Source organism: Nipponia nippon, unplaced genomic scaffold (assembly GCF_047370975.1).
Source record: "Nipponia nippon isolate SJK-2023a ecotype South Korea unplaced genomic scaffold, ASM4737097v1 scaffold_4, whole genome shotgun sequence".
Classification (NCBI taxonomy): domain Eukaryota; kingdom Metazoa; phylum Chordata; class Aves; order Pelecaniformes; family Threskiornithidae; genus Nipponia; species Nipponia nippon.
The window spans coordinates 92,485,595-92,511,955 of NW_028262358.1; the positions used below are offsets into that span (position 1 = coordinate 92,485,595).

The following is a 26,361-nucleotide window of genomic DNA, read 5'->3' on the forward strand; positions in this document are numbered from 1 at the left end:
CAGCACGCAGCCCTGGCGAGGGCACAGCGAGCAGAGGTAGGCTCCGGTGTAAAAGCCTGTGAAGCTTAAAGACCTCTACCCTGTTGTTAGCTTTGACTGAGGTTGAAAACCACTGATTCCGAGAGGAAAAGCTCTATTACATATGCTATGATGCTTATTCATTTATATTGGTGCATTTTAAGGCCTCCAGAATCAGGCACTCTGCACGCACACAGAATAAAAAGGTCCTGCGCCGCGGATACTGCAATTTATTGTCGTAACGCATAACGCATTCACCGCCGCCACCTCCCCGCGGCTGCCACGGAGGCGGCAGGCGGCCCGCGGAAGGGAAGGCGTGATTCGGGTGATGAGATTTGTCCTAAATATGAGGAACTTTTCCCAAAACAGTCGAGACGGGCCGCGCAGCGACACCCGCAGTCCGGCCGTCTGTCAGGGCGCCCGTTAGTCCCGTCAGTCAGCCCGCCCCGCCCCGCCCCGCGGGAGGGAGGGAGAGAGGGAGCCACCGCCTTCGCGTTGCAGATGGGCGGGCTGCCGCTGCCCCTGCCCTCACCAAAGATGGCGGCCGAGGGCAGGCCGGCAGCGGCGCTGCGCTGCGGCTGAGGCCGTTTCCGCCCGCCAGCGCCCGTCACATGACCGCCGGGGGCTGCAGCTGCCGCTGCCCGGCGCCGGCGGGGCAGAGCAGAGCAGAGCGGGGCGGGTGGGCTGCGGCGCGGCGAGCCGCGCTCCCATCCTCTCAGCGGTGGCGGCCGGCGGCCTGGCCCTGGGCGCGCTGCGCGGTCCGGGTGGCAGCGAGATGGAGACCGAGGAGGGAGAGGACCGCACCCCGCTGCTGAAGGAGTCCCAGCCCGGCACGGGTGAGAGGAGCGGGAGGCGGCACCGGGGGCAGCGGCACCTGCGGACCTGCCGGCCCGGGGCCGCGGAGCCCGGCGGCGCTCTAGCGGGGCGGGCCGGGCCGCGGCGCCTCCCCGGCGGCGCCGCGCCCCGTGTGTCGCGGCGTCGCGTTGCTATGGAGCCGCGGGGCCCGGGCCGAGAGCGTCCCCGTGGGGCCGGGGGCCCGCTCCCTCGCCTGCCGCGGTCGTTGCTCGGCGGCGCGCGCCGCTCCCCTGTCAGGGCAACGGCGGCCCCGGGTCTCCGCGGCCTCGGGGGCTTCACCTCCCGCCCCGCGTCGTTCAGGGCGTTTGGTCTTCAGGCCGCGGCGGTGTCGGAGGGTGTTGGGTTAAACACGGCCCTGCGCCCTGACAGGGGTCGGGGCTTCGCCCTCGGTGCCGATGGCGGGGAACAGGCGTGCAGCCCCGTCCCCTCGTTGAACGTATAAACACCGGCCCTCGGCTTGGTGTCTCTTCAGGGAAGACGAGTGAGTAATTGCAGCTTAAGTGCCGGCCCAGCTGTCAACGATTGCTGGCGTCCACCGAGGTTATGGCAGAATTTAAGTAAGACTGATTGTTTGTTACGGATTTATGGAGAGGAAGGAAGGCGGAAGAAGGCACGAAGATAATTATAGGAGAGGAGGATTGTTATGGGGTCAGGGCTTAAAAACAGAGCTAAGGTGTTTAGGGGGTTGTTTGTGCTGTTTGGTTTCCCAGAACAGACAAACTATAAAGAGTAAAGTAAGATTTTGAGTTTCTTCAGTATGCCATACAAAAATACTCTAACCTACTTGGGAAACGTGTAACTGCAGCAAGAGGGGCTGCTAACAAAGTGACTTAAAAGTGCCAGAAGAGAGAAATTTGAGTTCAAGCCAGTTATTAAAGCAATACGTTCTTAAGTTTGCACAATGCGTTGTGCTCCAGTTGAGGTGGTTCACCTCACCCACAAGGAAAAATATAGCAGAAGAGCAACTTCCTTTAACTGCCGTGCAACTTGGCAGCACAGACCTATTTCTTTAGCTGCAATTTAAGAATCTTGTTCAATTATAGCTACAGTATTATAAAGCATGCCCCTGAAATCAGACTTAACAATAGATGTAGAATCCAAGACTACCAATCAAGGTAAGACCTTGAACATCATGGTTAGCTGCCTTAAACTTGAGGGGGGTGAATGTCTGTGTCTCTTTTGATTATGGTATTCTCCTGAAAAGGTGGGAGACTGAAACGCATCTGGAATCTTCTTGAATCTTCTGTTCTGTTACCTTTATCTAATATTCTTAGGTATTGCAAATGCACTTCAGTGGAAAGACAGGGAAGCAATAATTTAGCAGCCATTTGTTTCAGACTTGTAGATCTATATGTTTGTTAGATTTTTATCATAAGCTATTTACAGTTCAAAAAAATCTGACATTGGTGATCTTAAGTTCTTGCCCAACTGTTTTGTGGAGCTTGCTCTCCAGACAAGGTGTATACCAGGAAGAGGCTTCCAGAAGAAGAGTAATGGATGTTCCAGTTAATCTACATTTCCAAGGAAGGGTTACTTCATCAGGGTGATATTCAGCCTTCTGTTATTATTGTTTAACCCCAGCAAATACAGGCAGTGGAAAGTTTAAATAGCTTTACCTGTAATTATATTCATTGTTATAAATTATATGACTATACATTTTCTACTTAAGGCAAATTGCTTTTTAAACAACAATAAAGGACAATGAAGCTGCCTGACTAGTTTTCGTGGAGTAAGCACTTCCTGCTTTTAGTGCTTATTGTTTTTAAAGTAAGCAATAAAATCTTGGCTGCTCTCCTTCACGTCATTTAAAAATCAGATATGCCTTTTTCAAATGCTGCTGAGGCAAGACTTGCAATTACCGCAGGTCTGGAAGACATTTTGCATGTTTGCACAGTAACCTCACTTATTTACTAAGCGGACATAGCAGATACAGCCTCTCTGTGTCATTTTAACAACTTGTTCAGCCATAATGAACTTCACATAAAGTTGGTCAGGGTTAGAGACTTCAAAAATGGGAAAGTTCTACTGCTTTTATGAAAAATGCAGTCTTGCAGAAAGGCTCTGTTGGTGCCTGTACTGAAAAAGACAAAATCGCATAGGCTCATTCTTTGTTTCAAAGAAGTTACTGGGAAGGGGAGAGTCTTTAGATAGCTTGTCCACAGGGCATGCTTTTTGCTTCTTACTGCAGATCAGAGAATCCAGTCAAGAGACATACTGCAGTAGCAGATGAAGCTCCAGTCAATCCTGTTGTTCATAGATATACTTGTTCTATTTGTCATTTGAATTCTGAATAGTCAGAGAAAGAGGAGATCACTGTAGGCTGATCTAATATCTGCAGGCGCTGATCCCCAGCCCTCCCAGAGTTTCAGACATCCAGGTTATAAAATTTTCCGTTAGCACCATAGTTTCTTCACAAGGGGGGAAACTCCACCCCCTAACTATTTGTAAATTCAGCAGATTCTTCAAGTAGTTTCTCAACAATTTGACATTTCTGCTGAGTAGGTTTAGGCATTCTCAGTTCATAAAGAGTATCTGCAGAGCTGTAAACTGTGTTTTGTATAGATACAAAATTTATTGCCACTGTTGATGTGCTGGTCAAGTTACAGCTCAACTCTGATCTGAATCTCCTGATACTGGTGAACAATCTGTGCCAAATGCTGCTGTGTACTACCGCAGAAGGGAATCAATAACTGTGTTACAGGTCAGAGTCTGATATCTGGGTTTAAACAGCTGACAGAGTTGACTTAATGCCACAACACAGATTTTTATGCTGAATCTAAGACTCGTTTTCCATTGTCCACTTCATTGTGACAGTCACGGTGACTGCAGAAGAGGGGTGTGCTGGGCAGCTGGGAAACTTGCTGTTTCACAGTACTGCTGCAGTGTTTGCTATTCCCCTTTCTGCTAGCTTTCTCTGTTTGGCAGCTGTCAGCAAATGCATATTCCTTTATAAGCAAACTTACAGAAGGAAAACTTGTCCTAGAAAACAGCCTGGAATCTCAATGACTGTTTTTAGGACTACTTTAAGATTCTCTGTTTTTCTTGAACCGTTTTCATGTATATGACAGGCTTCCCACTAATCTTGGTTTTTTGGTTTTTTTTTTTTTAGTGTGAAGTTCTACTCTGAATAAATATTACTGTATTTTGGAGAGGACTTTTGAAACCATGTTTCTAAATCCATTTCCTCAGACCATACACCACACTTCCACTGCAGCCCCTACACTAGTGCGGGTTATGTAAACCAGAACTACATTTGTTTTGCACATCAGTAGAAAAGTGGGCTTTTTCCTCCACCCTCAGCCTCTACCTCTATTGAATACACCCCTTAAGACTAAAACAAATAGCTTGTTTTCTTGCCTGTTTTTTTCTTACCCATATATTTCTGAGATTATTAGTAAAACCTGCTGTTTACAAACACAGTAAAAACTGCTGTTTGTAAAACCAGTTGTTCTTATTTTGTTAGGTTCTGTTAAAATAAAAGCTTTTCATTTACTCTCGTTTCAGTCCCTGCATGCTGCTCAGCTCGCTACAATCTAGCACTACTGGCCTTTTTTGGGTTCTTCCTCCTGTACGCATTGCGTGTGAACCTAAGCGTTGCTCTGGTGGATATGGTAGAACCTAACACAAGCTTAGCAAAGAACACGACTTCCAGTGTGTGTCCAGAGCATTCCTCCACCATAAATGTTCCTCGCAACACAACGGTGAGGTCTCAAACATATTTTCCTGTAATGTGGCATGTAAAAGTCTTTTTAATAGAAGTCTGTGATTGATGACTCATGCTCAGGTGGCAAGAGAACAGTCTGCTCTTTGCCGGATGGCCTTTTCAGTGGTTCTTTTAAAGCAATTCTGAAAAATAATAGCCTTAAATGACTAGCTAATTTAGAAGTGCTGTGCTCAGGGTCAGGCTTTTTTACGTACATCCTTTCTGTGCTGTTCCTTACAAATTGGCTAATCTGACCTTGTAGATCTGTTATGACTCACTGTTTTATATGCCAGTGATCAACTGTTACTGTTATATTTGCGTCACAGCTCACATCACTGTCCGTATTTGCCTGTTCTTCATACAGTCTCAATGGCAAGAAATTTCATTACAAATTAACATGTAATATTTTTGTCCTCACTTCTTTGATCTCTTTCCCAGATCATGATTCTTGTCTTTATATCTTTTATCTTTGACTTCCCTTCCAGTAATCTTTAAAATCACATTTCTTAACTGAACAGAACTGCTGTATATGAAAAAATGCTTTAAAAAAACCCCAACCAAACACAACTTTGTGAATTTGAACTTGCATAGATCTCGCCTTATAACTGAAGTTTATTACTGAGCACTCTTGCTGTCTTCCTCCCTTCGTTTTGTTAGCTTGTTTAGAGGTCATTTATTATTTATCACAAGCAAATTATAACTGTGAACTTTATGGGAAGAAGATTCCGTCTCATCACTTCTGTGAAATGTATGCTGCTTATTTAGATGCTTGTAAATTGGGCTTTTGGAAGTGATCCCAAACTTCAAAATCACTTTATTGGGCAACAGTTCATGACTTCTCGCTGACTTCCTTTATAGCTTCAGGCTCCTTATCTTGATCATCTTTGCATTTATTACTTTGTCCACTTATCTTCCCTCTGCTGTGCTTATCCCATTCTTCCACCTACTCTTGTGAGTCCTGTCCGTGGCTGCTCTCTTTCTTTATATTAAATTTAAGCATCTGCATCTCCTTGTTTGCTTTTCTGTCCATAAATTTTCTGCAGGAAAAGCCATTTTCTAGAGCATGACAGAATGTCCACACTGTGATGCAGAAGTGGGATTCACACTCATGCAGACTATGTATTCTGTACCTGTGTCACCTAACCCAAGTTGCTTAGAACTCAAAAAGGGATAACTGCTCAAGCAGTTACATTTCACGTTGTGATGATTTTCATACTTGGGCTAGATATGTCCGGACAGACTGTAAACTACCTGAAGAAGCTTTCAGCACAACTTTGCAGTATAGATGTGTGTAGAGGAAGGAGACCCTAGGGAGGAGGCCATGAAAGATTTGTAATTTAGGTGTAAAGGACAAAATGATGGATCAAAGTTATATAAAACATGGTCAGAGAAACTGCTATTTTGAGCTTACTGCATTTTGGTTTTTTGTTTGTTTGTTTGTTTTCTCTGTTTAGGGAGAAAAGTATTCTTGGGACGCTGATACTCAGGGATGGATCCTTGGTTCTTTTTTCTATGGCTATATCATTACTCAGATTCCAGGAGGATACCTTGCAAGCAAAATTGGAGGGAAGCTGTTACTGGGGTTTGGTGTCTTTGGTACTTCTGTATTCACCTTGCTTACTCCCTTAGCTGCAAATTTGGGAGTTGGCTACCTCATAGCTGTCAGAGCCTTGGAAGGACTGGGAGAGGTAATCCTTTTTGTCTATGTAACTTGAAAATGTATCTGAATAATTTATTAATAAATGGTAGTGATTAGACCCCCATGGGTGTTGGTATGCTGGAATAAGTATATGGATTGTTTCATTTTGAGTGGCTTAGTTTTAATTTTTTTGAATAATTAAAAGGTTTGCCCTGTTTTTTAGCCTAAGCTTTTTGAATAAGAAAAGGTTTTACTGACACTTGAGACAAAACTAGAATTATCCCTTCTCATTTGTCTGAAACCAGGAGCTCAGAATGGTATTGTTTGTATTCTTACAGCTTTTCCAGTATATACAGAATCAAGAGCAGGAGAAATTAATTTTGCCTACTTACTCTCATGCCTTCCACACTTTTTTAAAGTGGTTTCTTGCTAAACAATAAACTAACAGATTGTACTACTGCTTTTTAATGAAATATGCTTTGAAACATGCGAAGTTTGAAGGGAGTTCTACAATTGTTGCGTTTCAACAGAATGAAATGTTGTTTTCTAGGGTGTTACCTTCCCAGCTATGCATTCAATGTGGTCTTCTTGGGCTCCTCCACTGGAACGCAGCAAGCTTCTTAGTATTTCATATGCAGGTGAGAAATTCCCACGCTGATAACGGGATTATACATTTTTACTGCAGTGACAGGAAGGATTGACTTAAATCAAAGGGATTTATATTATAAATTTTAATCAGCATTTAATCTGGAAAGCATAACATTGAATTAAATCTTGCTTTGCATTCATTATCTTCATTTATTCATGGCTCTTATAATCCTGAGAAAAGGTATTGATCTGCAACTAAGTATAAACTTCAGACTAACTTTAGTATAAAGTGGTACAAAGAGTTACTGTGAAGCTGATTAATAGAAGATACTGTAAATAAAGGAAATTTAGTATTAGGAAGAAAAAAGCTGGGTCAGAATCACAGGATAGAGGTGTTTGCTTGGGGATTTTTGGGGTTTTTTTTGTTTGTTTTGTTTAAAAGTGTTTTTGGAGGAACTCAAGGAAGAAAATGTCCAAGGTCCCAGGTATTGCTGCAAGAGCTCCTTGTCAGTCCAATACTCCCTGACCAGGTCTTTAGATATGCTATGTGTGGAAGGTGTAATGTTTGATATCAAATTTACTTATTTGAAGATATTTGATATTACACAGGATTTTTGATTTAGCAGAGTGATACAAAATATACTGAAAGCACAGTACAAATGTAAGTTAACGCTTAGCAAAATATAGCAATTGCACCACACACTTGCATTACTGGTATCTGATATGCTCACTGTCATGACGCTGGAAATCCCCGGTCTCTGGGAAGGAATATGTGGGTTGAAGGCAGCTCAAGTCTGTTCTCTTAGAAACTCTGTTGTTAGTTGTTTTGGTTTTTATACTGTATGTTGGGCTGAGCCACGTATTCACGCCTCTCACGCTGGTCTGGCTAACTCAGGGAAACAGTCACACTTTTAATGAACTTGGGGAAAAACATTTACACCACCAGCTGATCCACTCAACAGTTGATATAGTCAGCTGATCCACTCAACTGACATAGCTGTTTATCTAAAACAAAGGCCACCCTCTGCTCCCCTTTGTGTTGAGATAAAGTCAGCTTTCTTTGCAACAGCTGTGGTCAGTCACACCCTGTATTATTCCCTGAGCTTCCTGGACACATTGCTCTTGCCCATCATCACTGAGCCTTCATCCGTTTTAGGGGTTTATTGGTCAGTCACATTGCTCAATGCAGTATTTGTTGGGCAGGTGAAAAATGTAGCTTTCTAAATTTACTGGTCAAAATTGATATTATTTCTTTGAGCATGACAAATTTTGCATTCACTTAATGAAGTAATGGTTTGTTTTACTTCCTCTTGTTAGTATTAATTGTGTTACAGCTTTCATATTCGGCCTGGGCTTCATCAAGAAGACAAACTGCAGCTACACTTTGTCAAGCAGCTAAGCCAGTCTAGTGGCTCACTTGTATCAAGAGGAATGAAGCCTTAGTCCTTTCTTCCTCACATTTCCTCACTTCCCTCCTAGCCAAGTGTCTCATTCCTTCCTTTGTGCTATTTCAGGCACTTATCAGACCATTCCACGAGCCACTTAAACCCACTGAATGCAGCAGAAAGCTTTTTCTCTTTCATGGTTGGCAGTCATGTGGTCTGTGGCTTACTTAATCATGATCATGTTGATTTTCTAAGAGAACATATGATTGAGGTTATATGTGGTTGTTATTTTGATTTATATTTTGCATGAAGTATGTGGTTTTGTTGTTCGTGGTTGAAGCTTTCTGCCTCAAATAAAAATTGTTTCCTTGAAGATGGGATCTAGGTAGCCGGTGTATCAACATAATATAATGTTTTCTGAGTTGAGATTAGGTTTGGAGAAATGATCATATAACTAACATTGAGAGACAAGGTCTGCTATTTATCACCAGTAGAGTTCCTAAGTATGTAAATAAAATCAGTTGGGTTTCTGGTTTAGGTTGGGGGGGGGGGGTGATCCACCATCCTTTGCAAAATGTATATTGAATTATTATATTGTATTATTGAATTATAAACTCAAGAACAGTTCTTTCCTGCTTTTGGCTTGTGTCTGAACTGGAATCTGCTCATCTTTCCCTTCTTCCTTGCCTGATCCTACACTCTGTCGAATTCAGGGACTGTGGGATTTGAACGTGCTGGTTATGTGGATGCCTTCTGGCTCTTGTTTCTAGCATTCCTGTTTCTGTGGAGTTAGTAGGAGTTATGAGAAATGCAAATTGATTATATCAAGTCAGAATATTCCCCCCCCCCCCCCCCCCCGCAGGTCCTTAATTGTACTGTGGTCAGCTCTCTCTTGTTTTGCAGCAATGCTAGTTAACTAATCTGCATTGTTTTGGGTGTACTAGAGCCATCGCTTTTTGGAGATGAATGTGCCAAGAATGCCTGCCTTTTATTGCTTTTTACTTGTAATTTTGGATGCTTAGGGCTTTGTGACTCTGTTTACTTGGAGCTGCTAAAGTGGCTTATTGTGCCTGTGTTTCTTTAAGGTGAAATGGCAGTCCTCTAGTGGTGGTGACAAATCTTGTCTGCATGATTTATTACAGGAAAAATAAAATAACTGTGAAATGCCACTTAGTTTAAGGGGTCTATAGGAGGACTAATTATTGTTTTTCCACTTTGTTTTGCTTTCTTCTGGTAGGTGCACAGCTGGGAACTGTTGTGTCTCTGCCACTATCTGGTTTAATTTGCTACTATATGAACTGGGTTTACGTGTTTTACATATTTGGTAAGTGGGGTTTTTTTAATTATTAAAAGTACAATCCATATCCTGTTTGAAAAGCATGGTATATTATAAAACTTATTTTAAGTTTTAAAAAAGGGTTTGACATGTAGGGTTGCCATTTTATTCCTCCTGGGAAATTAGAGATATTTAAAGATAAGTAGATTATTGTATATGTCTATGTAAGCCTTGCTTCCAATGAGCAAAGCTGTCTCTGAGTTGGATAAAAGCTGGTATAAGTCAAATGCTCTTACCTCTCCTGCCACTTGGAAACAACAGGCTGAAATTTCTTATTTGAAGTGTGAAATTGAGTTAATAACTTTAATCCCAGGAACAAACTTCTACTCTGAATGAAAGAACATGTGAAAAGTCACCGCTGCTTTAAATGGAAACTGTGTGGAAAATCTCTCTAGCAGTCACAGGAACCCTGAAGGAATGCTCAAAATGCAAGACATAGCATGTTTACTGTGAGTTATGTTCTAGAAGAAGCTCAAACACAGAAAATATTTTTCTAACAGCATGTCGTAGGTCTAACTGATGCTTTTTATAGGTCTATTTACATGTCTGAGCTGTTTTGTATTCTGCATGCGGAAGGGCGAACCGGAATAAAAGACAAGGGTTACACTTTCCTCAACAAAACCACCTCCAATTTTTGTATTAAAAAAAAAGGGGTTCAAAACAAAGAATTGGACAAAATTAAATAAGTTACAATGTTAGAATTATATATAAAGTACAGTTGATTTGGACTGACTATCGAAAAGTTACCTTTTACAAGTGACATTTCTGGGGTTTGGCTTAAAAAAGAAAAGGAGGATTGGTACATCAGTTAAGCTGTATGTAATGATATTCTGTGTATGTACGTAAAGTATTTTTTGTGATTAAACTTAATGTGAATTTTTATTTCCTCTGGGTAAGCCATATCCCTTGTGGCTGTTCCATGTGACTGATAAAAAAACAATATGTATGTGTATGCAACTTTCTTGCTGTATGAGGCACTTCCAAGAGGAAGGAAAAAAAAAAAAGAAAAAAAGGAAAACCACAAAAACCCCACTTTCGTGCTTAGTCCTCTTTATTGTTTATTACCTCTAAATATTCATTGTAAATCCACTTTGGGGAACTAGTGTTTGTAAGTAGATAGAAACATAATGTTCATTAAAATTATATTACAGTATTTGGAAAAAAACTTCTAACTAAATCATCCAAGAGTGTTGTTCACTTGATATAATTGCTCATGTTTTTATTTCTATCTCTTTACCCATCTTTTCCCAACAATAGGTGCGCTTGGTGTATTTTGGTTCTTCTTCTGGATGTGGTTGGTTAGTGATACACCAGAAACTCACAGAAGCATTTCACATGCCGAAAGAGAATATATACTCTCTTCTCTAAAAGATCAGGTACAGCACTTTGGTATAGTCATACTTACTTATGTAAGAACATAAACCACAAATATTGTCATTAGCATCATGCTGTGTTGATGTCTAGAAAAAACAAACAAAAAATTAAAAATACAGTGCAGTTGTATAAATGAGAAACAATCGGTAATCAAACAAAGCATTTGTAATAATGCCTTTTGTCACAGACATTTTCAGTGCTTTTTAATTCAAAAGCCCAAGTCTGTCGCTTCTCTTTATATCCAGACCTGTATGATGTCTTTAAACTTTGCAATACAACATTTTACAACCTTTTTTCAATGTGTCTTCTGGAGTAATAGAGAGATTACTGTTTGCGGAGAAAACATTTTGAAAATGCTAATGAGCCATTTCCTAAAGTGTGCAGAAGAGTTTATGCCGGTGACAGGGGATATGTATTTACAACCTGTGAAGCTAACTGAGAGGTCAAAGTTAATATCTAGGATTGAGTAGGAAAGATTCAGCTAAATAAACACGTGAGGGGTGACTAAATATTTAATCGTTTATAGACATGAGGGGTGACTTTAAATATTTAATCATTTATAGTAAAAGCAGGATGCAACAGATGTCAACAAGGGAAGGCATACTTTTTGAAATTCTGATTACAAAACATAATAGTAATTGGTTTACTTTGCAATGGTAAACAACAGAGCAGTAACATACATTAGTATACCTTCAGTGAGAACTGAACACAGTAATTCATTCATTGCTGATGACTTGCATCTATCAACTGAGACTCATTTTGTGCCCTTCAGAATGAATGATCAGCATAAATCTGGGTAGGATCAAAACACTGAATTTTGTAAAAGTTCATGTCGATGTCCTGATCACTCTTTCTCTTGCCTTTTTCTCTGCCTCCTGCTTGCTAGCTTTCTACACAGAAATCTGTTCCGTGGAGACCTATACTGGAGTCCCTTCCGCTCTGGGCTATCGTTGTGGCACACTTCTCTTATAACTGGACTTTCTATACACTTCTTACACTCTTGCCCACATATATGAAGGAGATCCTGCGGTTTGATGCACAGGAGGTGAGATAAATAAAAATATAGTCACTTTCTTTTGAATTAAAGAAATGAAATAACAGATCTTCCCTGCTGTTTCAAACAGAGGAAACTGTTTGAGAACCTTGGAATGTAAATATATAGCTGGGAAATGGTAAAATAAATCCCCACAATTAAGCAGATGCATTGAAAATGTTGCCTGCCTTGTAACTTCCACTTTTTTCAGGACTTACTTGACATTTAGCTTAATAGCTTTTGAGCTCATTTTTCTGGTTGAAGATGCATGTTACCCATTTTTAACTGCTCTGATTTAAAACAATAACTATAAAAATATTTTTCTCTGTTATATGGTTTGTATGATTGCTTCAGATTTTATAGCTTGTTTTATGGCTTCCAAAATACTATCTAATTCTTCTTTGCACACTCACAAAGGAGAACATTTCCAGTTAAAAAAGAAAAATAAAACTAAGGAAATCATTAGACAAGTGGCATTTTTGAAAGTATTTTAAGGGGAGAGGAAGCTTCAGTCTCACAGGATCCCTTTCCAAATTGTCACTTTCTTTCCTTTCCTCAGTGAGCAGCAGAGGTAAAATACCTTTTTTTAGTAAGGTAAATAGGATGAAACAAAACCATAGACTTAAGGTCCAGAAATAGTGCTTTTTAAGGAAATTTTAAAAAATGAAATTATTTATCAGGGAAAAATCATTGGGGGGGGTGTGGAACATTCTTATTTATAGCAATAATGTGACTGTACTGGTCTTTCTTTAATGAGAAAGTTTTGATGATAGCATGGTTTACCTGGAGAAGCTGGTACAGCTCAAGTAAAAAGGTGCTCAGAAATTTCAAGAAGTTTAGCATAGTCTTTTCCTGGTTTAACACATGAGACTGGTTTAGAGCAAACTGAAGATGCACGCCATGCAAGAAAGAGGTGATGCCAGAAATCTTGGGAGGAAAAGACGGGGAACGTCAGTGTTAGAAGAGAAGGTTGCAGTAGGGCAAGCTGCAAAATAGCTGGAAAAAAATAGCTTTGGTTGCTGGTTGTGTTCCTTATTATGCCTCTTGAGGGAATATCTGCATAAACATCTATGAAAGTCATTTGCTACAACAGCCCTTGATTGCATATGTTTTGTAAAATGCTGTTGCATTAAATGCTAACAGGATCTGCTGTGAAGTGGTTTCATATGTCTCTGGGTTATGTTTCTTCTTTTTTGGAGTGACTTAGAGTGCTGACTGTTGAGAACATTAAAAAAAAAAAGCTTGCATAATAGTGTTGGACAAACTTTGTTGCCACACATTTAGATGGAAATTGCATTACTGTTTAAAATATATACAGTTGCTACTGTATAGTCCACCGGTTTCCATCCTATAATGAAGGGATTAGTTAAAAATAATGCTGTGTCCTTGAATAGTACTTCAAAAGAAGTTTGTTTTTTTTTATTACTGAGACTATGGTCTGTTTTTCAGAATTTTACTTACTGCTTTTGAAAGCTGAGCATTGAAACCCTACAGACAGCATGTTTGAGTGCTGATAGAGTGGATTTCAAGTGGGGATGTGTTTCTGGTCTCATACCAAAATAAGTTTCCTAGGGAAGCTTTTGCTTTTTCTTTGACCAATATACATTTTATAATAGTATATAAATGTTGGAGTATTTCTATCCAATAGCTATCCAAATACCTCTTTTTAATCACAGATTAGGTCAAATTATAGCTCTGTTATCAGTAATTATCCATAATTGTACAGAGAGGTTGTAAACTCATGCAGCTTAGTAGTACCTTTTGTTTCCCCTCATCAGAAAAACATGCAGAATCAGGCAGAAGTCTCTAAACAGCTCTTGTTTGAAGTAATGGGAGTTAACAGGCGACTTCAGTGTAAGTAATGTCGGGTCCTGAATAATAGCTTTGCTTTGGGATCATAGGAGGTCCAGCCTGGGTCTGATGGAAGTGCTAGTTTTGTATCTTGTCTCTGATTACAGCCAGCATCAGCTTTTCAGCAGATAGATATGGGATAATGCAGTGTTGAAGAATTATAGTAGTACAAAACCCTGAGATTCCATATAGCTTTCAAAATTCTGAATAATGTTTACAGCTTCCACCTGGTTGAGTAACTCACTCTATATCCTGTCCTACTTGAAACTGGTGTTTCTGAAAACTTGCATGACCGGGTTAACATCCACAAGATACCTTCATGTATAGTTTTCTTTTTCCTGAACCCAGTTGCTGATTTAAACCTTTTGAGTTTTTGGTCTGGCTGTACTGGTCAAGTTATGGATTAAGTCATGCAATGGAGAGTTTACCCATTGGTAAGTTTAAAATGTTTTACTTTTTCTATCCCTAGGTTTCTCTCTTATGGTAATACCAGCAATAGTTATGTGGATGGATGGTTTTGACACATCTGGTTCAGTTTCTGTTAATGCTCCAGCAAAAGTGATTTTTCAGCATATTGAATTGTCATTTCACTGTTTTAACTGTCTTTTTTTTTTTTTTCCCCGTCTCCTTAACAGAATGGGTTTTTGTCTGCCCTACCTTATTTTGGCTGCTGGTTATGTATAATTCTGTCTGGGCAAATTGCTGATTATTTACGGGAAAAACAGAACTTGTCCACTGTTTGTGTTCGCAAATGTTTTACCCTAATAGGTAGGTGCAAGTATCGCCTCGGTTTGGAACATACCATAGTATCAGTCTGGGAAAAATTAAGGGTTTGGGAGAGTAGTGTGACGTTCTGCTGTGAGATAAGGCAGGATTGTGCATGGCTTGAGAGGAGCAGCTTTATTGGTACGTTAATTTGTCGAGAGTAAATCCTATCTTTGTCCATAAAAAAGTAGGCCTATTGGATAAGAGAACCATAAGAGATTGCCAAAAGCTTTGTTTAGGTCAAGATATATCATTCTTAAAAGCAAACTAATTAAATAAATGGTCAGGTAGAATCACCATTAAAGTGGTGATAACTGCTTGACAGAATGATACCTTATGAACAGCTTTCTTAGACTGAGACGGGATATTGTTTTGCATGAGCCTGTTCCCAGTCCTGTGTTGTTCAGTGTTTTGTTTATTTAAGACTTAAGTAACTGAATAGGAATGCACTTGCAAAATTTACAGTTGCTACCAGGGTAGGAAGACCAAATAGAATCCAAATGGTCTTGACTAACTGGGAGTAGAGATGATTTGAAATCACCAAGAGATCAACAGCATCGGGTTTTTAACGAATACAGGTAAAAGGCTGTATTTAGGAAGGAGAAGTTGAGTGCTGATTAAAGAGGGGGCAGGGGAAAGAAGGGGGAGGAAAAAAAAAAAAAAGAGAGATTAGGCACAGGATCCACACAAGTTGCAGCCTGCTTGATGTATGTCCATCCTTACTGCCTTCTCAATTCTGCTGATTCAATTGCTTTTTTTAAACCAGCTCTTATAATAAACTCTCAAGCATTGTTTTTATTTTAAACCTACACCATTTTGACAATCCAGTTTACTGCAGGGCCTCACACCCAAGTGTGTACTACTGAGGGGGAAACATGCTGTTTTGTTAGGAAAAGCAGGACTGTTAGGTTGGCTTCATCAACAAAAGCATGTACTTGGAGCTGTTTACAGAGATCATGATGGGGTCATGTAAATGGGCTCTGGTACCGGGAGATAGGTACCAAAGTTGACTGCAGGCGGGAAGCGGCATGCAGTAGCTCATGATGGCTGCTAAGCTGTTCCCAGTACCTGACGTAGCATCTCTAAAGCTCGCCTGCGTTCTCTAAATTGTGCAGCAGGCTTCAGTATAGATATACCGGATGTTCAGATCTTGTAAACGTGAAATAAAACTCATTCTAGAAAGCGCCTGCAGGAGAAATATGCATATATATATATGTATGTATGTATTTGTATGAACCCTTCCAGCTCTACTTTATTATTATCTGCAAAAGTCAGTGTTTGTTCCTGAAACCTGGGTGTTAAATGGGGATAATTTCTTTGCAGTGCACTGTACACCTACCAGTGTCAGTGCAGCTTCTATTATTTTTATAACAATAACTACAATTAATTTGTGAAGTCACTTCTAGTCTCTGTTGATTTTTGTTAATTTTTTATGTAGTTGAAGTTTGGTCTTTGCAGCTAGAGTGGGATTTTTCCGATGTGGCTGCCGTTTTCTGAAGCAGTAACAGGTTTGCAACCCATCTGCTCTTCCTTACAGGCCCACTGTAACGCATGTGTGCAGTGCTGGATTCTGTACGCTAGGTGGCGGTGGAACTTGTATAGAAAATGTATACACAGCTCAGAGCCTCCTGGTGTCTCTCATGTTAAAAGTCCATTGATTCTAAGATTTCTGTCTTAAAGGAATGATTGGACCTGCGGTGTTCTTAGTAGCAGCTGGATTCATAGGCTGCAACTATGCACTGGCCGTTGCATTTGTGACCATATCAACAACACTAGGAGGATTTTGTACATCTGGCTACAGCATCAACCATCTGGACATAGCACCTTCGTAAGTATTACTGAAGCTATTGTTAGTGCACACAATACATTTATGACCACTTTTTTTTTTTTTGTATAGCTGAGGTGCCTGGGAGATTTAGCTATGGACCATGTGCTGTACAGACCTGGAATGTAAACACTGACAGTGACTCAGGTTTACAATTTTAAGCACTGTATTTGCAAAAAGTGCGAGTTTGGCAGAGGATATGATATGAACAACAGTTTAGAATAATTCCATTTTTGATCCTGCAGTAATAAATGATATAATTCCTATAATTATATTTACTAGATTTTTGTCCTATCTTAATAGCCAGTGGTTTTGGAACTGCACCATACAATAAGTGTTTCACTCTTCTAAACTTTCTACCAGAGCTATCAACCTTTAGCATGAACATTACCATATTTAAGCACCTTGATACAGGCAAATTATTTGTATTTGGAAAACATTCCATACACTGGTATCAAAATCTTGTTATGAGTAGGTGACCTGTTATCAGTAGATGATGAATCAGATATGTACAATTGCTCTTAAAAGACTAACTTTGAAGAATGGAAAGTTAGACCTCAGGCTGTAATTTCTCCAGTGTTACAAATTCAGAATCTGATAGATCCATCAGTTTCCCGAAGAGCGTGGATGCATGTGTATTCTTCTGAAAGTCCACATAAGCATTCTTTGCACTGATAAAAGTCAAGCACTTTGCTTTGTCATTCATTTACCTGTTTGCAGTAGCACTTAGATATGAGCAGGGTCAAATGACTTTATGACCAAAAAAGAGAATGTTTCTGTACTAATGTGTAAAATGAAAAGAGTGTAAGTGAAGAGGGGAAAAAAACCACTTTGTAGAAATGTTACCTAGAAAAAAATTCTTGAGATCTGGACAATTTATATGGGAGACCTCGGGTCCAAATTGAAGATGGTATCCAGACTTTGGCAATTGGAAGGATGTTGGTCATGTCCACCATGAGGGATAAGCTTTGACTTAACAGATGCATCTGAAATAGTGGGAGCCCAATTAATCTTGGCAGGTGAGATTAGGTAGCAAGCAAGAGGAAAGGTGTCCATGGCCAGCTATAAACAGCTTGTACTATGAACTGAATATGAAAGTAAGAAAAATAGTTTCTGTGTTGCCCTTTGTTTTAAATCAAGTAGATGTAGTTAAAGCAGTACATCTGGGATCTTATGGGGACATTATACAACTTATGTTTCAAGCTTAGCTTTGCAGAACTACAACAGTTAGTTTCCTAAAAATGTAAAACGTTGGTTAGGAGTTGGAGTTATTTATTTTATGTCTCTGTGTTTAAAAATACAAAACATAAGCATTAATGTCAAAAGACATTACTACTGTAAGTTACTTAATGGCAGAACTTGGATATCTGTGCAGTTTTGGCTCACCTCCTTTTCTCTGTGCATCACAAATTAGTCTGTGTCACTGCTGTAATATTCCTCTGCACATCACAGATTAGTCTTTGTGTCATTGTTGTAATATTCCTCTGCAGAGGACCTTTTCTTCACTCAGTGCACAGGATGGATCCTGCTCTAGAAATGACTTAGCATTGTATAGAAGGGGAGACTGGCACTCATTCCTAAACCCTCGACCTCATAGCTGTTGGAGTTGCAGAGTGCATAATGGCTGAGGCAGGGCATTACAGGAGAAAAGAAGGGTCATGTTTAAGGTAGCTGAACATTTTTTGCATGTGGTCAGTTGGATCAGACTCTAGTGTGATCCTCTGTGAGGACCATGTTCATACTCTCTGGCTTTAGGAATCTGGACTCTTAAGAGTTCTTTAGTTATGAAGAGTGATGGGAACTTCTTGAGGCTGGTTCAGGCTACCATAATATGTAAAGGGAGTCTGCAACAGCTGCAGTCCGCAACAGCTGGAGTCCAAACTTAAACATCTCAGCTGAGAAGCTAATGTTGGATCCAGTGAGATTAATTGAGGCCTAGCTGATTTATTGCTTGTTTTCTATGCCTCTTCAAACTATTAAGTTCTGGTTTGCAAAATTCGTATTATTCAGAGTACAGACAGAAGTCAGTGGATCATGCTTTGAATATATGAACAAAGCTGTTAAATACTCTTAGAATTAATTCCTGAGAATCTCAAATCAAGCATTCAGTAGGCACAAACATTCTTGGCCTATGTCTTCCTTTCCTATCTATAGGATGCGTTTCACATTGTCATCTCCATCTCTTGAGTGTTGTGAAAATAAACTAGTATTGTGAAGAGTTCTACTGGAAAGTGTTTGGGATGATTAAAATTCTAATTGCAACAGCTGAGTAGTATGCAGAAAGTAAGGCTTGGGTCTATGCATTGGGCAAGCGAAGTGAAACAAAATATTAAATGGTGTTCATTAAGTGAGTACAATTCATCCTGTCCAGTGAGTGCAACAGAGCTCTCACAAGGGAAAGGAAATTGCACAACTGCAGTGTGTGCCTCTGTGAGGCATATGTGCAAGGAACTTCTATATGCAGGTGACAGCTGAGGTTTCCAGAACTAGGATGTTGTGTATGTTTTCTAATTTGAGAGATACTTCACTTTGCATTTCTAATGTGTTTATTTCAAGGGTGAAGTATACAGAGTATTTTAGGTGTTGAAAAAAGCCACAAGGAAAAAATCATGTGGCATGATGCTGATACATGTCAGCAGGCGTAATTAGATTCACCACATGAACTGCTGCTGATCCCTCTGACCAAATCCCACTCTATTCTTCCTACCCTCGATGAAGTCCTGCTTTTATTCCCTTTGCGTTTAAACCATACAAGTTCCTCTAGCCCTTCTTTCCTCTCAGATAGGCTGAAGGGAGCATACTGATGATGAGTGCAGGAGAGGCAGGTGTCTTGCTGATAGTTCAGAAACTTTGGCCCAGCGTTGTCTCTAGAGGCGAACGGCTGCATATGCAAGAAAACTTTCCTGGATGGGAAACATGGTCAGGGTGGATGCTGTTTTATTGAAATCGGTGATTCTCTATTCAGCACAGATATGCTTTAATTCAGGGTAAATCTATCCAAATGGAGCCAGAGAAGGAAAAGGGCATGTTCTTGTAACAAACATCATAGGAAAAAAAATTTCTTCAAATACAGAAATACAAAAACATCTAAGACATAGGAAAAAGAAGCCTTTTCTTCCCCCTACTTAACTTTTTGCAACTGTCTAAACTTTGTTGGATGAAATGGCCAAGGCAAACATTCACAGTTTCAAGGAAATGCTTGACATAATTGTAGAAATCTAAAAATGGGGTCTGCGTAAAATTGTGAAGGAAACCTCTGTTAAGAGTTTACCCAGAGCTCAATATCTTTTTTTTAATTTTACTGAAAGATATTAGAATAACCAGAAGTGATTCAAAGCAGTTCAAAATGCACTTAAATGCCCATTTTAATTGGTTAAAAGTATGCTGACTACAATAGCAAAGGGTCCCTTGTTCTTACTAAAACTTGCATTATACCAAAGAGATAATGATTATATTCACAGGAAAAAGTGAATGAAAATACTGATACTGAAGGAAAAACAATATTTGCTATGTGGTTTGGGTTTCTAACATGTATTTATTATGCCATCAGTGTATTGAATTGGGGGGGGGTCGGATGGGAGGGAGACAAGATTGTCCTTGTGGGGAAAATGTATTCTGTTCTAGCTCTTTAAATCCACATCAATGTGTTGCCATGATTACAATTTTTAGTATTGCTGTTACCATGAGCCCTCGTAATATTCCCTTGGCTCTGTTATACATTAAACAATTCACATATCTGTTTTTTCACTCTTGATTTTACTACTTAACTGCTCTGCAAGTCTATTTGTATTTGGTTATGCCCACTATGCCATAAGAACCTCACCAACAGCTTACTGTTAGTCTTGCTCTACAGATGTGTCACTTTTTGCTTTCCCATTTCATATGGGAGTCTCCGCTGTGCTGAGGGAGTGGCATAGCAGTTATCTGCATCAAACAGCAAGCGTTATCAAGAATGCAACCTATGTCAGAAACACTGGGCATAACCAGAGGCGTTTCGCCAGCAATTGATTGCCAAAGATCTTTGGCGACCAGGGAAACTATTAAACTATGTTTAGTTTTGAAAGTGTGTTAGCAGTATTGTAGTGCTTAAACATGTTGCACTTGGTTGCAAAATGCATTTGGTTCTACTTAAAGGCTTTAAATGGAGTTTTGCTATATGTGCTTATCTGCCTGGGGGAAACTTTTACACTTTCACATTCAGCTTCATAAAGGCCTATTAATTCTTAAACACTTTCAAGATAGGAAGACTACCTGCTACATTTATAAGAAGTAAGGATTGTTTTAATTAAGGCATTGGTGCTCAGTCTAAAATACATTGCCATGCTTTAAACTGATATGTAGTGTTGACTTTCAAGAAAAAAATCAGCTAGCAGGCTAGATAGTTGATTCTCTTTCTCAGGAAAAAACACGTTTCTAATATTGTTGGACTGGATACACGTATCACAACCTTTTGTAACAATGCAGTATGGTTGAATTCTCCTGTTTTGGTAAATAAAATGTCAAAGCTATGCATCTCTCTTTACAGATGAAATTATGTTTCTGTTATGTTAAAATTGGTGAAGACATAATTTCACTCTGCTAAACAGCCTAAAATGATCACTGGGAGATAAGTCCTTTCTCTCGTGGTAAACTGCAGTTATTAGTATTTTGTATGATTCTTCAGCCAGCAAATCCACCATGAAAATCTGAACCACAGGGATCTGTGCTCTGGTGGCTGGAAGGTCGAGCTCTGCTGTAGAATGTCTAGCTCTTATTTCTCTTCAGTCTCTCTCACAAGTCTGCACTTGTGGTACAGTTTCAAACATGATTTTTCGGTATTGCAACACTCCTATGAGAGAGATCTGTAATTGCCTAAAGATGAGGTGCTGAGACTCCAATATTAAGCAACTTATCAGCTTTTCCCAGCAAGTTTTTATGGCCGCTGGTGCATATGCATGCACATGTGTGCGATAGAGCAACCCATTCATGGAACGGGAAGCCTCAGAATGGAGCTGCAGGAATGGCAACCAGCAGAACTGGTTAAGTCAGACCCATTTCCCATTGGCCTTGACCCACAGAACGCTGAAGGGAAGGACTGCTGCAGTGCTCTGAACTCAGATCTTTGGAACGTACTCTCTGTAGTGTAACTGGGGATATCGATCCGCACTGGTGATATTGCCTTCTTGGCAGACACTTTTTAGCAATGATACCTGAACCAGCTCTTACAAGGAGTACGACAGGGTGCTGTTTGGCAACAGTACTCTGTCGTACTCCTTGTTGTCTTTCTACTTCAAGGCATGCAATGTTTCTTTCCGAACTTTTCCAATGGATCCATTCCAGACAGTTTGGTTGTGGCTTAGCAAAGGGGATGTGGCTTTGGATTATGGATCCTGAGCAAAGCCATGAGTAATTGAAGTTAAATTCCAAAACTAGCCTCTAGAAAATAGAGACTCATAGAATCATTTAGATTGGAAAGGACCTTTAAGATCATCGAGTCCAACCGTTAACCTAACACTGCCAAGTACACCACTAAACCATGTCCCTAAAAATGCATGTACCAAGTTGTCAGTGAGTTGTTATTAGAATAAAAGCAAGCCATTCCCACTGGAATATTTGTGTTTTAATTTGTCTCTGTGACCAAGATGAAGCCTATGTGATAAGGTTAGGTAAAATTGTTTCCATGACTGATAAGCAGGATAAGTTAATAAGCAGCGTTAACAATTTCTCTTGCAGGTATGCTGGAATTCTCCTTGGGATCACAAATTCTTTTGCTACTATCCCAGGAATGGTGGGGCCAGTTATTGCCAAGAACCTCACTCATAATGTAAGTCTGCTTACTGTTTTTTCAGTTGTTATATTTTTATCTCCATTGAATGGAAATTCTGTCTTCTCAAGTCTGCAGTCATTAAATGAAATCTGGGTTATACATGTAAGTCGTACTGTTCCATTGCTGTGAATGACTTAATTCCTAGCCTTTATTCTTCTGATTCTGATCAGGAAAATGAAGATAAAATCAAAGAACTGTGTAGGACTTGAAAATTTTAGTGACTCACCCCTTATATTCTCTAGGAATAAAATGAATATGTTTTTATCACAGTAAAACTCTGTTAAAATGCCAACTAGATGAGACAGTTGTGGTATTATTTTAGCAAATTAAGACAAGTTCTTACTTGTTTTTTTAAAATCAGTCTCTCATGTGAGGTGTTGAGTTATAAGGCCAGCATTTGTCAGATGGGTGAGAAACTAGATTCAAATATGTGGTTTTTATAATGCATCCCTTTGTATGTACATTACAGGATTAGGACATTCTAAGCTGTGTTAGTTTCACAAGACACAGTTTAACAGTGTTGGATTTGACTTCCAAGATGGTTTAGCCAAAGGGTGATTTGGAGTAGAAAAAGGGAGTGAGGAGTTGTTTGATTTTTTTTTTTTTTTAATCAACTATATGAATTAGTCTAAAATTGTTTAAGAAAGGAAGATGGGAGGAGTAAGTTTATTGATACAGTTGAATTTTTGGAGTTGGTGATCACTCCAATGATTTCCTTAAAAATTATATGAAAAATATTCACTAACACATGAATCCAAACAAGTTAGTTCTTCCAGACATCTTAACAAGTGGGATTTTTTTTTTTTTGTTTGGTTGGGGTTTTTTCCCCATACTAATGCACTGTTCTGGTATTATTCTTTTTCTGTAGTAAAATCATTTACAGATTTGTTAGAGTGGTCATCTGGAACTAAAAAAAAAGAAAAAAGCCTTAAGACATCTGCAGATACTACTTCTTTATTTGGCCTTTCTAAAATACCAGAGTTTAGAGGATTCCTCTTGAAATCTGACTAAAGATAGTTACCTTGTTTGGTCTAAAAAGCTTATGATTCTGGAATATCCACATAGTATTCGTTAAGAATAGCTTACTGCATAGTGCAAAGCACTTCAGCTTTTGGATCACCTGACTTGAAAGCAAGGTAGTGTTTTCCCTTACAGTAATATTCTCTGTGAGTTTGTGTAGCCTTCGTGCAAATGTGAATTTTGATATGAAGGTTCTGCATTTCAGGTGATAAACTGATCCAGATAGTCTAATGCAATTCTGATAGGACTATCTGTGTAAGCTGTATTATTAAACTGAAGTTGACTATACTGATGATCTGATCTCTTTTGTTTATAATGCCTTTATGTTGCCATGAAATCATGCTGAATAGCATTTACATTTAAATAGGAAAGGCACGTAGCATCAGTTTTAAAATTACTTTTTCTTGAGTGTGGAGCTGCAAATTGACTGCATTTTTTTTTCTTTCCCCTTTTGACAGAATACTGTGGGAGAATGGCAGACTGTTTTCTGTATTGCTGCTTCTATTAATCTATTTGGAGCCATTTTCTTTGCATTATTTGCAAGTGGAGAAGTTCAGGACTGGGCAGTCAGTGGATATCACTTGCATAGAAACTGAAAGAGATGTTGAAATACCAAAGCTGTGCTGAATCCCAACGTGCTAGAATTCTGTGACCAGAAAAGTGCCTTCCCTACTGATGCCTAGGAGTCGTCAGAGCTTTTCAGTTAAACTGTTTTATCTGTGTATCTTTTGTACTGAAAATCGTTTGACAGCATATGTGTGCTATTTCCTAACAAGAAACTACTTGGATTAAATATAATAGTTTCATGCTAGGACTTGATATCAAATATATGATCAGAGACAACATTTTAAATTGGTGTGCTAGGCTCCAATTCTTTCCAGTTTTTAATTAATATTTTCTGAGTTAATGTGTAGGCAGATGTTTGTTGATACTGAAATGAGAGGAAAAAGCGAAGTGATTATGTAGCACTGTAAGGAGGAATGGCATGCAAAGAATTGTACCCAAAAAAGTGTTTTGATTTCCGTGATGAGATTGATAAGTTTTTCACTGTTTAAAAGTCTAGAAGAACTCTAGTTTTCTACAGTCTTTTATAATGCTTTTACTTTGTCAGTGTTTTAATTGATGTCTATGAAACGCACACATGATTTTATTCTATTTTATGCACAAGTTTTCAATATATAAACGTTCCCTGTTTCATGAATACAGCTTCACAACTGATACAGAGAAATGAGGAAGTAAAATGTACCATTGTGACTAACAGAACAAGCCATGTGTTATTGTTCTCTGTGGTGCAGGTTTTTTTTTTTTAAATAGGCCTTATTTTTATTCATCTCTGCAAAGAAGAAGCAGTGCAACTCTGTGGTTTAAATCTAGGCAGTGTGCAAGAGTGGACTAGAAATAGAATATCTGCATGCTTACCTTAAAATAACTTTCAGTTCGGCAGTTCATTTTTTGTCTTTTTAAATCAATGCAGTGGAATTCTTTCCTCTTGCATGTAGATATATTTGTCAGCTTGTCAGTGTAAATGCAATAAAATAAGGCCAGCGTAGGGAATAATGAGGAAAATCAGTTCTCTAACACACTTGTTTGTTGGTTACATAAAAGTAGAGTGAAAAAGAACTAGTGCAATAACCCGATGCTGTTAGTCTCTTATCAACATAGAATTTGACACTCAAGAGCATCCTTTGCACAACATGCAATTAAATGCCACGCAGTAGGATTAAATGAAGTCTATGAAAACAGTGGCCTTGTTAAGAACAAATGGCTGAATAATCTTGTAGTCACAATGCAAAGGAAGATTCCTGTGCCAAAGATTCCTGGATTGGAGCAATTAGGTAAAAAAGAAAAATCATTGCGCTCTGGGTTTTTCATTTACCACCAATCCGAAAGAAAAGCCCAATACTAAAGCTGCTCCAGTGGAGCCTACCTTCCTTCATTTCTAGGAAATGGCATCTGCCTCTTCTTTTTAACTTTAAGAGCCATTTTGTTTTGACCTTCCTTGAAGTGTCAAGTTCTCTGATGGTGGAACTATGTTTAAATTTGTGTTTGTGTCTGCAGCATTTCCACAATAAACAGTGTGAAGTCCAGATTTAATTAGTAGTTGTTCAGTGGGAGTATGTTAAGGCTACCTTGTGTCTTCATTTTTTCCACAATAAATAGAATGATATTTACATGTGCATCTGTTGTTGAAAATTACTATCTCCCTGAAGTTAGAACAGCATTCTCAAAGTGTGCTGAACAAGATTGGTGACCAGATTAAGGGATGGCTAATATTTTCCTGGAAAATTACCTGCTTCAGAAGTTTCTTGTCTAGCTTTACAGGTGAGTACTATCTTCCACCTGACACTGTATTAAAAGGAATAATTTCACTTTGCATTTACAGAAATTTGTACTCTTTCAGTAGCCTTGGTTAAAAAGGAAGAAAAACCCAAGATTCTGGATATAGATTAAATTAATTTATCTCTTTGCTTTTCTAGAGATCATGAGCAGGGCAACATATGGACAGGGTTGCTATTTCACTTGTTCTGAAGTTGGAAACTTCAGCTTCCCATGCTTTTAGTCTTTTTTTCATGAAAACAGTTCAGTTCAATATCAAAATTAAAAAACCAGATGCTTAAGGGAATAGATGCAGAAGTGAAGACAGACATTCTCTGTATCACTGAAATGAGCCTGAACTGGATTCAATTAAAACTGAATCAATTTTAGGGATATCAGCAACTGAGCAGTCTAGAAATTTTTGACCAGCATACTAGATTTTTTCTCATCTAATACACCATTAATATTCATTTTCTATACTGTGTAACTTCTAAGTGAGCTTGGAAAGTGGGACTGAAAAAATTGCTATAAATCCTTATATTATTTCTAGACAACAGGCTACAATTAACTTAGTAGTACATTACTATTTCCAATTTTATTTTTAAAAGTAGCAAAACATAGGATGGGATTCTTGCTCTTGATTTCAGCAAGGCTCTTAACATGTAACAAACAAGAAAACCCAGAAAAACACTTAAGTGTTACCTTTCTGCATCATGCTCACAAAAAGGAAAAACTTGTCAAAATATTTTCTGCTAATCATGTTTCTATTGCATTGCCATGTTCCTGTTTGCACAGCTCTCAGTTTCATCTGTTCAAAAACATTTCTCATATTCTGTATTTTCAGAAG

At 39.2% G+C, this 26,361-nt stretch overlaps 1 protein-coding gene across 1 annotated transcript; it reads left to right on the forward strand.

Moving 5' to 3' along the window:
- Positions 1-533: 533 nt before the first annotated feature.
- Positions 534-25,377, forward strand: SLC17A5 (solute carrier family 17 member 5). Its single transcript, XM_087776341.1, has 11 exons — positions 534-854; positions 4,378-4,574; positions 6,031-6,264; positions 6,766-6,853; positions 9,426-9,512; positions 10,782-10,900; positions 11,785-11,943; positions 14,418-14,550; positions 16,228-16,375; positions 22,085-22,175; positions 23,657-25,377. Exons 1-11 carry the CDS (start codon positions 794-796, stop codon positions 23,792-23,794), a joined length of 1,455 nt encoding a protein of 484 aa, XP_087632467.1. The 5' UTR covers positions 534-793; the 3' UTR covers positions 23,795-25,377.
- The last annotated feature ends 984 nt before the right edge of the window (positions 25,378-26,361 follow it).

What these genes read in the sequence shown, in the direction of transcription:
- SLC17A5 (XM_087776341.1), top strand. Translation starts at nt 794, where the DNA reads ATGGAGACCGAGGAGGGAGAGGACCGCACCCCGCTGCTGAAGGAGTCC. An exon ending in TCTTAGTATTTCATATGCAG is followed by an intron (nt 6,854 to 9,425) that starts GTGAGAAATTCC and finishes TTCTTCTGGTAG; the next exon opens with GTGCACAGCTGGGAACTGTT. An exon ending in CAAATGTTTTACCCTAATAG is followed by an intron (nt 14,551 to 16,227) that starts GTAGGTGCAAGT and finishes TCTGTCTTAAAG; the next exon opens with GAATGATTGGACCTGCGGTG.